The 15,149-nt window shown below is 39.6% G+C and overlaps 1 protein-coding gene across 4 annotated transcripts in view; it reads right to left on the bottom strand.

The window, feature by feature from the left end:
- Window positions 1–951: 951 nt before the first annotated feature.
- Window positions 952–15,149, bottom strand: part of LOC145459225 (uncharacterized) — a 44,075-nt gene continuing 29,877 nt past the window's right edge. Inside the window, exons 40-62 of one of the 4 annotated variants that reach the window (XM_080337862.1) lie at window positions 14,970–15,149; window positions 14,472–14,552; window positions 14,234–14,416; window positions 13,389–13,475; window positions 13,072–13,239; window positions 12,650–12,736; window positions 12,391–12,558; window positions 11,930–12,016; window positions 10,675–10,842; window positions 9,779–9,865; window positions 9,370–9,537; window positions 8,749–8,829; window positions 7,609–7,785; window positions 7,175–7,255; window positions 6,795–6,965; window positions 6,657–6,737; window positions 5,659–5,847; window positions 4,929–5,012; window positions 3,734–3,922; window positions 3,195–3,341; window positions 2,725–2,805; window positions 1,881–1,994; window positions 952–1,264 (exon numbers count right to left, since the gene is read on the bottom strand). In XM_080337862.1, the coding sequence (XP_080193988.1) occupies window positions 1,232–1,264; window positions 1,881–1,994; window positions 2,725–2,805; window positions 3,195–3,341; window positions 3,734–3,922; window positions 4,929–5,012; window positions 5,659–5,847; window positions 6,657–6,737; window positions 6,795–6,965; window positions 7,175–7,255; window positions 7,609–7,785; window positions 8,749–8,829; window positions 9,370–9,537; window positions 9,779–9,865; window positions 10,675–10,842; window positions 11,930–12,016; window positions 12,391–12,558; window positions 12,650–12,736; window positions 13,072–13,239; window positions 13,389–13,475; window positions 14,234–14,416; window positions 14,472–14,552; window positions 14,970–15,149 (2,892 nt within the window). In that variant the 3' untranslated portion in view covers window positions 952–1,231. The remainder of the gene's footprint in view (window positions 1,265–1,880; window positions 1,995–2,724; window positions 2,806–3,194; window positions 3,342–3,733; window positions 3,923–4,928; window positions 5,013–5,658; window positions 5,848–6,656; window positions 6,738–6,794; window positions 6,966–7,174; window positions 7,256–7,608; window positions 7,786–8,748; window positions 8,830–9,369; window positions 9,538–9,778; window positions 9,866–10,674; window positions 10,843–11,929; window positions 12,017–12,390; window positions 12,559–12,649; window positions 12,737–13,071; window positions 13,240–13,388; window positions 13,476–14,233; window positions 14,417–14,471; window positions 14,553–14,969) is intronic. The other 3 variants (XM_080337863.1, XM_080337864.1, XM_080337865.1) reach the window with 3 other exon arrangements.

Raw genomic sequence — 15,149 nt, 5'->3', positions numbered from 1 at the left:
TTGAAGATATTTTTAAGTGTTTATATATGTAAGTTACATGTTGGTGTGTTTTAAACAAGAATAGCTGAATCAATCAATCTATATATTTAAATGCTCGCTGGTGATAATCTGACGAATATTGGTAAATGCTGCTATTCCACCTATTTTTAGAATGGGCTCGCGGGCTACTCATCTAGTCCTCGCGGGCTACCTGGTGCCCGCGGGCACCGGGTTGGTGACCCCTGCTCTATAGTGTCTATATGTCTGCTGCAAAATCGCCTTTGGAAAATATATTACCGAATAAATACGTGATTGAAAGCCGGAAACCTGGTACACTGTTACATGAAATCATCGAGAAGTAGCGTCATGATCGTTTTCTGTATGATACACTGTCAAAATTAATACGAACAGACCAACACGGAATTTTGCGTAAAATTTACTGAGGAATAGGCTGATTAAGCGATCAGCTGTTAGCCGCCATCGAAAACGAAACAGCTATCGCGCTTGACAGGTGTTGTAATTGTACGCAAATGGCCTGAAGGCCACAATTGCACGGTGAAATTGACATTGAAGAATATAAAATAGAACTAAATATTTGAATGCAAACCGAGGATCTTAGTAAACCGTTTCATGATATCATCATCTCATCAACTATCTCAGTATGGAATACAGTTAGCGTTAACACAGATACACCGGCTTTTGCGTGAAATCCGCAATGCGTTAGGTAGTGTCAGATCAGCGCACATCTCTACCATACTCGACCTTGATAACGAAATTGCTGCCCGAATCATTGAGTACCAACCTTGAGACTTGGTACAGCGTTCGATACTAAAATCAAGACATACCATGAGAGAGAGAGAGAGATCAGATTTATTTTCGCCGGCACCATCGAGATGCGTACATCGAATCGGAAAGGATAACATTACAGATACGAGACTCGGAAAAAGTTTTTTACAGACTATCTGTCACATATAAAGTTCTAAAGTTTATTCACACTGGGATTTAGTTGAATACTTCATACAAGACGATAGTATGAACATAAAAATATCAGAAAAAATGGATACGTCGCTTGCGTAGCCTTAACAAACATGAAAAAAGCAAACTTGAAATGAGCAAATGTAAAATCAGACACTACATGCGACCACTGATATGTAAAGAAGAGAAGAATCACAATTTCATTGTAGCGTATCGTCGAGAGTGGACCAGGTCCTCTGGTTCTGGTCTTGTGTGTTCGAATCTTGCCGGGGCACGGCTACCAAACGTGGTCCGTGCAGTGTTGGACGGCCTGAAACGATGTGTCAAAATCGATAAAAATAGTAGGGGTAAGAAGACCCCTATTTGGAGGCAAATTTACAGACAACATCAATAAACGCTAATGCATATTCACTGTTCATTTTTTCCTGCATTGTAATAGAGATCAAGTCTATCAGATCAGATCAAGTCGGGTATTATAAAATACAAGATGTCCAGGTTGAGTTATAAATAGGCATACGTCGGCACACTGCTGAGGTTTTTGCCCTTAAAATTGTAGAATCTTGAATTTGAATCAAAATCAAGTGGAAATTATAAGGAATTGTCATGATTACATTTTGCGTTAATTCTGATTTCTACAATTACATCATTATATTGAAGCTCACGATATTTGCTTCCGAGTTGCAAACCTTTGTCATAGTTAAATTATCAGATTTTAAAATTACAATTACAATGACAGTCATTACATTCAACGTTTCTAATAATTGATTTTGAGTTGCATTAGTAATCACGTTTTGAGTTAATTTTTATTTTTGAACGTTCATCAGTACGTTAAATTAGTTTTGAAATATTACAGTTCCTCAAGCTAAAACACAACACGAATATTTTGCAGCAGAAGGCAAGGTGTCAGTGTTTGTGAAATTACTCACGTGGCACTCTGACGCAGTCTCCATGCTTATACACCAATACGACGGCCCGTAAGTGCATTTCTCCCCGCCCAGCAGAGGCGACTGTTTCAACTCAGTCGGGCATAGTTTCAGATGCTGAATGCAGAGGCAGAAATTTAGGTTCAAATACAGAAAATCGAACGTCTCTTGAAATCCTTAATCTATCTAGTGTAGATAGCTAATCAATGCTTTCGCATGAATTGTGAGACCGGTCTTCTGTTGTATAATGTTGTTGCAGTCATTGCTAGCTCAGAGTCATCACACCACTAATAGTGGCGTAGACAGAGGTGGGTTTTAGGGGTCAAAACCCCCTGATGTTCATGTGCGAAACAGATGCAATACCGATAAAATGAAAATTAATGAGCTACTTCGCAATTGAATTGAGCTAGTTGTGTTTTAGTTGGTTAGTTGCGAACTTTGAAAGGTCGTTAGATCTAGTCGCGAGTTTTGAAAAGCGTTTAGTTCTAGTTCTTGAAAGAGATTTTGAAAAGTGAGTAATTCTAGTTCTAGTAGCAGATTTAAGTGAGCGGTTCTAGTTCTGGTTACGAGTTTAAAAAGTTAGCAGTTCTAGTTCTAGTTCCAGTTCCGAGTTTTGAAAAGGGAGTAATTCTACTTCTAGTAGCAGATTTTGAAGTGAGCGGTTCTAGTTCTGGTTACGAGTTTAAAAAGTTAGTAGTTCTAGTTCTAGTTCCAGTTCCGAGTTTTGAAAAGCGAGTAGGACCAGCTGTTGCTCTAGTTCAGTAATTTGTACATTGTACAAGTCTGCAGGAAACACAACGGAGAGCATACTTTTACAGCAAAGACCGACGAAAGTTCACCGACATACCTGACACACAAAGGCAGGGTCTCCAATTTTGTCGATGTATTGAAAAATCATGGGAGCGTATTCGTTTACAAAGTCCACGCACTGAAACAAAACACATCATCGTCATTACTTATGAAACAATCCCACTAGTTCACATCAAAGTTTACACTGGACACAGAATACAATTGAAATAACGTGACACAAATTTACCTCTTCTGACTTAGAAATCTGGCAAGAAACTATCGAGTAAATCAGCAAGTAACTGTACCACAAACTTTTATCATTTTCAGTTAATCTTAGAGTGAGGTAGCATAGGTAGTCAAGTAACTAAACTAAAAACTATTTGGTGATATGATTGTTGATATAAAATGTTATTTTGAATTATCTACTACTTGTTGACAATTAACACTAACGAGAGTCATCCGAAAAGATTCGCGTCTATTTCGATATGAATATACAACTCAACTAATAAAAACTCTTGTGCAGCTTACTTGAGACTGGAGGGCGTCCGGAAGTTTTTTGCAAATCGTGCGCAACGCCGCCTCCACGGCTGCTTTCGTGTAGTTCTGCTCCAGGAATTCGTCCAGAGTCCGGATGACTTCCTTGCAAATGGTGCATTCTTCGCTGCCGACGTGCATCTGTATTGTAATAAGCTACAGTTAACCACAAATTCCACATAATAACATATACTCGTTGATGACCATATTGGATTGTGTGGGTTTAAAATCAAAGTTGGGCTGATCACGACGATTTGAATACTCGAAATCTGAGCAGGGTGTTAACTCTAATGATTTGAGTACTGAAATTACACCTTATCTGGCAGTAAGAGTTAATTTATCAACAAGACCTATAATTTCATTACTACTTTGCACTCTGGAAGGATGAAAATTTAAATTGATCGTATCACAGCATACGAAACATCAGTGGGAACAACATACCTGTGAAGTTGTGATAAACCCCCAGTATTGTCACAAAGCCTGATGAAACAGTCGTAAACATACTAAATTATCTTTAATGGCGACAACATTACCTTCATAACAGGCGGTGATGCCTTTTTCGTGCACAGACGCAGCTTTTCGCAGACTGTTTCCGGAACGAAATCCTGCACCAGAATGGCGATCACGGCGGGACCGTACGAGTCGATGTAGACCTTGCAATCGTTTTTGTATTCGCCCGGAACGATGTTGCAGACCGACTCCACCGCGGCGAGTATTTCTTTCTGTACGTACGAAATTCGTTCGCTAATTACACATTGCGTAACACATTATTGTATACTCGTGAGCAGCGAGATTGAATGTTTTGAATTTAACTCCGTTCGCGCCGCGAATAACGGAATGAATTTATGAATAATTGGCAGTTAAGTCTGACGCGGTCGGTAACATGTACTTCTACGTTTAAAGAGCTTCTTCGAGGTACCGAACTTCAATATACAATTGAATGATATATTGATATTGAAATGAACCCGAATCTTTTTGGCGGACACTTGTCAGGGGTAATAATATAGAGTTGGATAGAATATTGGGTTATATTGTAATCCTCAACTAGTCGCTGACGATTAGCCCTGACGAGTGTCTGCCAAAAAGATTCAGGATTATTTCAACATGAATATATTATTCACTTCCACTTTTTTTCCATCTTGCAATACTCACTTATAGGCTGTTTTTAGACTACATACAATTCCATTCGAAAAAGTTTTTTAAGCAAAACTACTTTACACACTTTAGATTTGTTTTAAATTTTAGATTTTGAATACTGTAAAGTATCAAAGTTCTATGAAGTGGTTTTATGAGAATTCATCGCTTTCACGGGCGAAATTGTCAAAGGAAGCGCGTGAAATAGCCACTGCGTTACGTTCACCGAAGATATTTTCTGGCGTCGTTATTCATTTCACGTTAGTCCCAAAATATATACATTTTGCAGTCTTTAAAGTAGCTAAATTAGACTCACCTCTACAAAGTATGCGACCCCTCGGACTAAATCTACTTTTCCGAACAATGACTACGAATTTGAGAACATTTCGGACCTTCCATTTTCATTTTTGACTAAATCGCTACGCCTACTTGTGATTGAGCCAAAAGTTACTGCGGTAACCCTGCTTTTATTGGAGTGTGAACTCAGACTGCTGCGACCAGCTCTGGTTAAAGTTGACACGCGGACAATAACGGATAAGGCAGTGCATATGTTCGTAAATTCGATGTAAACACAGAAACACAATTTCCACATACCTCCGTCGACTCTTCGCTCAAAATCTCCTCCAGCTTCCCCATGACCAACTTGCAAATGGCGCATTCGCCGCCAGAACCCAAGTGCTACAAAACATCACATTTATTTTGCTTCTGAAACTAACGCGGCCACACGTTAAAGACAGATTTACACGGCTCACAAATTACTAGGGCTGGGCGTAACGATTCGAACACTCGACGGTAATCTATCAACAAGAATCATGGTTCCAATATTATTTTCCACAGCGGAAGCATTAAATCTCGATTGGTCGTATCACAGCACACGAAACATGTAGTACAAATTTACGATAGTGAAAATAACACATCTGTGGAGTCGTGATCAACCTATAGCCATTTTGCAAGTGCAATAATATACCAAATAATCTATAATGTGTAAAAGCGGCATTATATTCTTTATGGTTGCATAAAGGGCACATATTTAAACTTTTCACATTATCCATACTTTTACGACCTTATAATGTGTGATCATCATACTCAGTTTCTGCCCAGCATCGGTCGTTACTCTCAAAAACTTGAAATTAACAAAAATACAATCGCAGAAAGAAAATAGAAAAATAACACATCTACAACAATCTATATTCCATAAAGTAAGGTCATTGCAAATTCAATCTGGCACTATTTTGAGAGGTGAGACTCAAAAACTTGTTTTATTAATCCAGAATCAAGTCAGATCGAGCTACCAGATAAGCAAACATAAAATCAACAGACTTACCATAGTCGAAGCGGTATTTTTCGACTTTGGACACAGTCCCAATTCGACGCAGATTTCTTTCGGACTCAATTCGCTGATGATCAACTGAACAATCATCGGTTCGTATTCCTTGATTAATTCGTCGCATTCCTGTTTGTACGAGCTCGGCACAAAGTTGCAGGCTTTCAGCACTACACTTTCAATCTCGGCCTGCAAAAACAACCAAAATGCCGCGTCTCAAAACCTGATAATTTCGACATAAAAACATGTTTGAATAGTGCTGTAATAACTTCAAACTTTTCAATTACGATTGTTTGTATGAATTTTCTCTAATGCTACAATTATAATTACACAGTCTTTAAAAACATAATTAACAATAACCAATTAGAGTTACTGGAACTCTGGAATAACGTAACAGTGGCCCGCTGAATTTGCAGCTAAAGTCAGACCCAAAATTCAATTGGCTTCTGGATGTGGTCAGTAACAAAGAGCTACTTTTTCAAATAACTCGAATAGGTTCTGCCCGCTTGCATTACTTGCTCAAGTGGTAACGTCTTTACACTTCTACTTGATTTACAAGCAAAACTACTTACTTTTGACTATTTTCATTATGAACGGACTAAAGTAATGTTGGGGTAAGTTTGCAGCATTTTTATAGGTTACATCATCGTCATTACAACCCTGCTTTTCGGGATTTTTCAGCTGGAATTGGTTTCAAGAAAAATCAGAGCGTCACATCGACTACTGCGTTTCTAGACCTAATTTCAACACTTTTTTTCTCAGCTGCACAAAATCCAGCCATTGGGATTCACAAAAACCAGGTCGAATATAACAAAGAGCAAGCAACACGTATAAGTGAGTAGTTGCGGTTCTAGCTACAGATTTTGAACAGTGAGTTGTTCTAGTTTTAGTTCTGGATTTTGAAAGGTGGGTAGTGCTAGTTCTATTTCTAGTGGCACAATATGAAAGTACAGTAGTTTGTGTAAAGCAAAAAAAAACGAAGTAGGAACTAAACAGACCTGAGTCGCATTATCGGCAAGTTCGCTATCGATGTACTTCATCACAGCCGTGCATACTTCGCATGTCACACTGGTTTCAACCTGAAAAAATCAAAGTAGCAGTCGCAACAACGCGGCTAACCCCATGGGTATCCAAACCTTAGGCGCCGGGCACATCTTCAAATCGCCGCAGATTACGGCGGGCTGCAATTCCTTCATCAAGATCGCCATAAACTGGCGGTAGTTGCTGGAAATGAACGCGACGCAGTTATCCTTGTGCTCGTCGGGTACGAAATGACAGACGGTCTCGAGGACCAGTTCGATCGCAGCCTGAATATAATCGGCGAGAGTTCATTAAAAGAAACTCGCCACTATATTTTGAATAACAGCAAGCGAGGTTTTATCATATGGGTCTAATTTACGGCCAGTTTAGGATTGGATTGAAGGTTTAATAGAGGTTAGAGTTTGGGTATGGGTTAATTTGGGAGTTAAAACGTCGCACGCTAAAGTGTTGGGTTTGGATGCGTGCAGGGACTCACCTGGGTCGAATTATTGGCGACGCAAGCCTCAACCTCTTCCGCTATCATCTCGCAAAAGGCGCACTTTTTCGTGACTTCCATCTGAAATCGAAATAGATTACAACGATCAAGACGCCGCGCCGTACGGCCAGAGTTGGAGAACAACAAAAATTTTCAACTTTTCCAAATTAGATTAGAATCAGAATTACCAAATCAGCAAATCAAAAAGAAACACAACAAAAACAAGTTGACTTCCCATGAAATGATAGTCTGGTCACATAAGCATGGTGATTGCAAGTATTTGTACACCGTGTTTGGCTCATTTCACACTACGCAGCCCCCCTGAAGCACTTTTAGGGAAGTCAGAAATTAGAAATTAGATTACAATGGAAATGAGAGTATAGCAACATTCCACAAATTAGCCAACTAGAATTATCTAGTCCAAGTATGCGTACCGCGTCCAGTTTCTTGGGGCAGAAATCGACGTCCGAGCAGACTACGTCAGGCGCCATTTCCGCTATGAGCAGTTTGAACATCTCAGCCCCGGCTTGTTCCATGATACCGCGACACGCCTCTTTCGCGGCGTCCGGGAAAAACGTACACACTTCGTCCATCGCCGCCTGGGTCTCTTTCTGCAAATAAGACGTTGAGACACTTGAGACATTCTACAAAGACATTCGATCGAATAGTATATTCATATTGTAACGGCTGACACTCGTCACGGGTAATCGCCAGCAAGTAGTAGAGAATTGAACAGAACTTTGTACATCAACAATCGTGCCAACAAGTCACAAGGTTCTCAGCAGAGTTGTCATGACTCGAAGTGACTTGAGTCATTTTGAAATGACTCGACTTGAGTCAATTTGTGTATTGACTCGACTTTTACTAGAGTCTTTGTACATGACTCGACCAAGTCATATGACTCGAGACTAGGACGGCCAAGACAGACATTTCATTGTAACTTCGAAGAATAGTAAAGTCACCACATGATTGGTATTTTGTCAATCAGTCCTGATACTTGGAAAATAGGGCAAAGAAACTGTTAGGACTGAGGAAAATTACGATATTATGAATGCGAGCTTTGTTATATCACTCGATAAGAGCAGAAAAAAGTGGGTTGAAGCGGATTGAACTCAAAACTGAACAGTGAACACATTGACTTGGACTCGGACTCGAGTCACAACATCATGAGTCGGACTCGACCCTCTACTCACTGACTTGGACCTGACTCGGTGGTGAATTTAAAATGACTCAATTCCACTCAAGTCAAAACTATAAAAGTGAGATTGACTTGAGACTTGGTTACAACCTGCTGGTACTCTGTACTGGAGTAGAAATTCGCAACGGGATAGCTACTACTGATCAACTGCTAAATGTCTGTTATCCTTTGGTCAGATTTACTTCTGGAAACCTAATTACGGGTACTTTTTAACTTCCTTTTCTACTTCTACTTGAAGTAGCTTCAACATATCTCGTAAATCGTTACTTGTATTGACGTCATATCTACTCCACCAATGCTGACAACTCGAAAAAAATCAACGCCTCCTATCCCAATGCAGTTAATGTTGACGGATTAGCGGCGAATGACGTATCACCTCGACATATTGATTCTTCACGAGATCCTCCAACACGCCGGCAATCACTTTGCACGTCTCGCATTTGTCAAAAGCGGAAATCTGAAAAACGAAGACAGCGATATCGCGAGCAAACATCACCTAAGGACGTTACAGAGATCTCTGCTCGACACCTATTTATAGGTACAAAAAGTAAGGGCATTTTCTAGGGTCCTGAAATCGGCTCTAGTTTGGAGATAACCTGCGGGGCTACGTTGACTAAAATCATATATTTAAGCTTCATTGGAGAAAAAATAACTGTAGTCACTGCAACTGTCGTAATAACAGTAGAAATTGATGACATTTAACATACAATTGAATGATGTATTCATCTTGAAAAAAACCCGAAGTCTTCCAAAAGAAAAAGAACAACCCAACGCAAGCTAGTGGTTTTTGACAGGACTTTTTCCTATCAAAACGTTGAACAGAACCATGTCAAATATGAGTATAAATATAAATATACAATCAATGTAATATCAAAGAGGCATGTCTCGTTAAATTGCATCCGAGTTGCATGTACATTGGCCATGATTATATTTCACATTAATATTGTTTTTGAATATTATCCGGATGAGAGCCACTTCTCTACACGGGCCAACTTACCAGAGCCGGGCACACGCCAATCTGAACGCAGATCACTTTCGGATTCATCTCATTCACCAAGAGCGCCATCACCGTGTCCAGGTAGTTGTCGATGAACCCGTCGCAAGTAGCCTTGATGCTGGCCGGTAAATAGCCGCACACGGTCTCGAGGGCAGTCTTGATTTCGGCCTGCACGAAATCATAAAAGCGAATGCAAATTTGACTAAAATATTTTTCGCTTTTTCAAATTACATTGGAGTTAGAATTAAAGCTATGCATCATTTCTCAAATTATAACACTGTTTGAATTACTGAATACGCAAAAACTTGGAAATTTAATTGGATAAAATAAGATTACCGGCTTTTCGCTCTAATTAATCTAAATAGACAACTAGAATTATCCAAGTCTGGTCAATGGCAGTTGTAATTACCTCCGTCGAATTTTCGCTCAGCATTTTGTCCAGTTGCGTCGCCACCAGCGTGCACACTTCGCAATATACCGTGTCGGTACCGCCAGGCTGAGAAAAAGATAGGAATTTCTTCATCTCACAAATCACCAATACTGACAAAGTAGAATTGAGATTGGTATTCATTTCCAGGGCTGTGCACAATGATTAGAGTCGAATGGAGACAGATTATTTTTTCAAGTACTGAAATTACACGCTCCTCGCCACTAAAATTTAATTTATCAACGAGAATTATAGTCTCGATGCTATATTCCACCGTGGAAGCGCGCAACGTAAGAAACATGCAGCGTAAAGCTACATTCGTTAGTGTTGAAGTCGTGATCAAGCCGCAGCATTTTCACAAAGTGCAATTGAGCAGTGTATACATATTGAAATGAAGCCAAATATTTTGCGACAGGATTGTTGATATACACTGTTCTTTCCAATTCTCTACTAGTTGTTGACGATTACCCGTGACGAGTATCAGCCGAAAATATTCGCGTTCATTTCATTATGAATTTTTTATTCAATTGTATATTGATGTTCTGTATCTCCAAAATGGTATACAAAATGCAATGAAATAGGTATGGCGAAAAAGACCAAATAAACTTTATCATTAAGTAGAACTGTAATTATATTGTTTGTGGTCGCATAAAAGGTACATATTTGAGCTTTCCACACCATTCGAACTCGTATAGTTCTAGATTCAGAATTGAATCACTCTGGCACGAGATTTTGCCCAGTTCAAAGTTGAACATATTTTTCCACATATTTCAGTACACAACCAGTCGAGATTACCTACATATAATTTGTCGCAAGAACAAGTCAAAAACATAATCACAACACCTACAACGTCAGGGCCTTTGTATTTTGAAACTTACGGATGCGGCGCATAACTTCAGCTGCACGCAGATCATTTTCGGGTTCATTTCGGCCACGAGGAAGTCCACGATGGCCTGGAAATTCTGCTGAATGAGGTCGTCGCAAGTAGCTTTGAAGTCTGCCGGCAAAACGCCGCACACCGTTTCCAAAGCGTGTTCGATTTCAGCCTGCCAAACACAAAATACAATTGAATAATATATACTGAAATAAACACGAATCTTATTGGCTGACACTCGTTATTTCAGCGTTAACAGGCATGTGGTGTACACGACGAAACCCTCGTTGCCAAACTCTCGAAAAGATGTACTTCCTGCCGTTAATGCAAGTAATGTTGTCTACCAATACAACTGTGATAGTAGGTATGTAGGACATACATTTCAAAGCTTGTTTGAGCGTATAAAGCGGCATATCCCCAAATTGATCCGCTAAAAAACATGCGCAAATGACCTGTCATTGCGCGAGGCAGATCTTTGTTTCATTTAAGTGTTGGAGTCCACCATTAACCAATTGACCAAACCTACTTCTTGTAGACAAAAAGATTTTCTCTATAACTTACAAATTCTCATTAGTTTGTTCTGTTTCGTGTTTGTGCTGTAACTGTTTATTTACAAATTGCGTATGTTGCTACTATAGTACCGTATACTTCAAAGTTTGTTATTGTTGCCATTGTCACAATGCGAATCTCATAGTCTGTGATTTTGATTGTTGCGTCATACTTTACCTTTTCGGTTTGCTTTTAAATCTGTTTAAATCCCTTTAGTGTGTTGTTTAATCTTGAAAAGAGGCACCCAAAAAGTCTTTGAGTTTAATGAATTTTCTACTACAATGGATGTTGTATTGAAAGCTATATTCAGGTTCAGAACCACGAACCAGCTATTTAAGTCGCTATCTCAGAAAAAACTGTAGCTATAACTGTAATTCAAATCCAAGTTGGAAAAACTGAGTAGCTATAATTCTTTTTCTAATCCAATTTGGGAAAGCTGAATTATTTCTAGTTGTCCAGCCCAAAAATGAGGCGTCTGCGCTAACAATAAGGTTTAGAAGTAGAGTATCGTTATTTAACTTTACGTGGAGTCATTTTCATTTATCGAACCATTCTGGACTTGAACCCTGGTCAGATCTTTATTGAGATCGTGTTCATGATGCATACGTTAGCATAACACAATTGGATTTTCTTGCCTTCGTCAGAATACCGCAATACGAGATGTTTTAAGACCAATACTACATATTAATTTGTGACTAATTATCGCATACCTGCGTTGATGATTCGCTGAGCATTGCGTCCAGTTCCGAGGCGACGATGGTACATAATTCGCACGTCGGTCCGGAATCGACTTTGGTCTAGAGTGGAAAGTAAGATCAAATCGCTGCGACATATCAAAAAACTTGACAATGTCAAAAAACATACATTGAAATCTCCGTTTAGCATATCCAAATCGAATGTTGAAACTCGCGCACTGAGTTCTCGGTAATATATTACTCGAATGTAAACCAGATAGACTCTAAAAATCGTCGGACTACTCCTGCACACTTCTGCAGAGTCTGATCTAATACGATTTGGAAAAAAACTGGATAGATATAATTCTACTTCCAATCCAATAAATCTGGAGATTAAGGATGGCGTGAACGCAAGGTTAACATTCGCGTTTTGCGTGTGAACCTCGGAAATTTCACGCACACCCACGACTTCATGGTATTTGTATTTTGAAACTTACGGAAGCGGCGCATAACTTCAGCTGCACGCAGATCATTTTCGGGTTCATTTCGGCCACGAGGAAGTCCGCGATGGCCTGGAAATTCTGCTGAATCAGATTGTCGCAAGCGGTCTTGAAGTCTGACGGTAAAATGCTGCACACCGTTTCCAAGGCGTGTTCGATTTCCGCCTGCCAAAAATGAAATACGATTGATTAATATATAAATAAATATTACGAGATGTTCTAAAGGTAATACTTCATATGACTAATATCGCCATACCTGTGTCGATGATTCGTTGAGCATTGCGTCCAGTTTCGAGGCAACGACTGTACATAATTCGCACGTCGGTCCGGAATTGACTTTCGACTGAGCCAGAAAATAAGATCAAGTCTTTGCAAAACATCTGAATACTTGAATATCGTACGAAACATCCAGCAATACCGTATCACAAGTCAGTGGAAAAGTAAGGAATACAGACACATTGAAAACACCAGCTCTGCTCTAATCTTTGCTAGGTAACAGTTAATGACAGCATGACAAAATGATTTTTAATATTCAATAGACTTTCTTCTCTCTGACTTTTGATACATTTTTAAAAATGTGGATGCATTCTTATCCCCAGTACCCCCTTGACTATGTCCCGAACTACGACAACACAGAAATAATTCTACATGAGGATATGCATAAAAACAAAACATTACCTGGGCCGCGCAGAAACGGAGCTGCACGCAAATCACTTTAGGATTCATTTCCTTCACCAAAAAGTCCACCACCATCTCGTAGTTGCTCTCAATGAACGCTTTGCACTGAGCTTTCATGCCGGAAGGCACAAAACTACACACAGTCTCCAAGGCAGCTTCGATCTCGGCCTGTGCGAAACAAAAAGACAGCAGCATGTCAAGATAACGTTTTCCTCGAATAATCTAAAACACGCCTGAAACTAATATATTTCCAGTAGAAGTGGAGTTAGCCTGAACACTCGGACACCTTTGTTATTGCGAAAAGGGCCGTTTCGTACCTGCGTCGCGTTATCGCCAAGCATTCTGTCCAGTTCCGATGCCACTTCAGTGCAAACATCGCACAGAACGCCGTTGTCAGTCTTCGTCTACAGAAACAAGACAGTGTGAAGAGGTTCTTGAAGGCACAGAACTTCAATATACTATTGAATAAAATATTGATATTGAAATAATCCTGAATATGTTCGGCTGACAGTAGTCAGGGGCATCCGTCAGCTACTTGTAGAGAATTGGGAATAACATTGCGTTGTTGCAATCTAAAATGGGTCGTCGATCTAAAATATTCGGGTTTATTTCAACATAAATATTCACTATAATATTCGATCTTATATTGAAAAGAGTATCCTAAAATAAAACCGTCGTAGCAAATTTAAATTTAAATAAATCATGGCACCATTCATTACGTCCACGATAACATTACGAGAAAATATTTAAAGAAATTATAGATTGCAATGCTGAATGTGTACCAAGCCGGCAAACGCCAAGACCATCGTCACATCAGAAATGCATTAAATCCAATTCAGCGGTCACGATAGATCTGTCATCAACACACAACGTTGCAAATCATGTCGGTATGATTGATGTCGCTAATTCTGAAAGTCATTATTTTCCGTACTTTACATAGAGATATCAAATTGAATTCATATTGAAATAAGTTCGAATATTTTAGCAACTAGTAGAGAATTTAAAATAACTTTGCATATCAACAATCGTGTTACTAAATATGACGTCACTGGCATAAAAAATTATACACGAACAGAGAGATTATTCGGTCATTTCCATGTCCTTATTCATTCCAAAACACGATCGAATTTTTACCATCTTCAAGAAACACAGTGTAGTATACCTGAACAGGTTTTTTGGGTGCAGCACACAAATGAAGCCGCACGCACAACACTTTCGGATTCATGTCTTTCACCAACTCCTCCATCAACTTAGGAAAGTTTGTTTCTATAAAGCTGCGACACTCCTTCGCGTATTTCGAAGGCAGAATAGTACACACGCTCTCCAGCGCTTGCTCTATCTCAGCCTACGAAAAGCAGGCGATTAATACCGTGACAGAAGGTCGTGTTTCATCAAAATACCTCGGTCGATTTGTCGCTCAACATGTGGTCCAATTGCTCCGCGATCAGAGTGCAGATGCCGCAAGTCGACGGCGAATCCTGCTGCAAATCAAATTGCTGCTTGATATCGATACGTAAGGGATAATTGGACTCACCATAACAAGCTACATTTCTACATTTGAAAATTGAAAGACCAAAAAGTAAATATTTCATTTGTTGGAAAATAAATTCAGCTATCGTGATACGGGTGCTATTTTGCCCAGTTCTTGTGACAATTTCCCACATAATTTGAAAATGCCCAAAAATGACTTTTTATGTTTCACAATTAATGATGTGTAAGAGGTTTTGTCTCAGAAACTGTGACGTAGAAGTGGAAAGAGTCTTACAACATAGCCGTTCGAGACCTGCTCAAGTACTCCGAAAACAAAATTCAGCAGTGTTCGTTACTGGGAGCCTCGACCGTTTAGTATAAATTCTAAAATTATTTGAAGTATGGAAAAATCGGAGCGCACGCCTTACCTTGGCTGGCAATTTAGCTTTCGGACACAATTTGATCAACGTGCAGACGGTCTGCGGGTCGACCTCGTTGGCGAGAATGTTGATCAGCGTCGGGCCGTATTCGTTGATGATGAATTTACATTCCGTCTTGTATTTTTGCACGACGCTGCACACTTTGGACAGCGCGTCAACAATCGCGGT

The sequence above is a fragment of the Botryllus schlosseri genome, chromosome 16, assembly GCF_051294905.1.
Source record: "Botryllus schlosseri isolate E-star chromosome 16, Bs_hap1, whole genome shotgun sequence".
In the NCBI taxonomy this organism is placed as follows: domain Eukaryota; kingdom Metazoa; phylum Chordata; class Ascidiacea; order Stolidobranchia; family Styelidae; genus Botryllus; species Botryllus schlosseri.
Note: the sequence above shows the minus strand (reverse complement) of the source record. Positions and strands in the feature narration are given on the sequence as shown.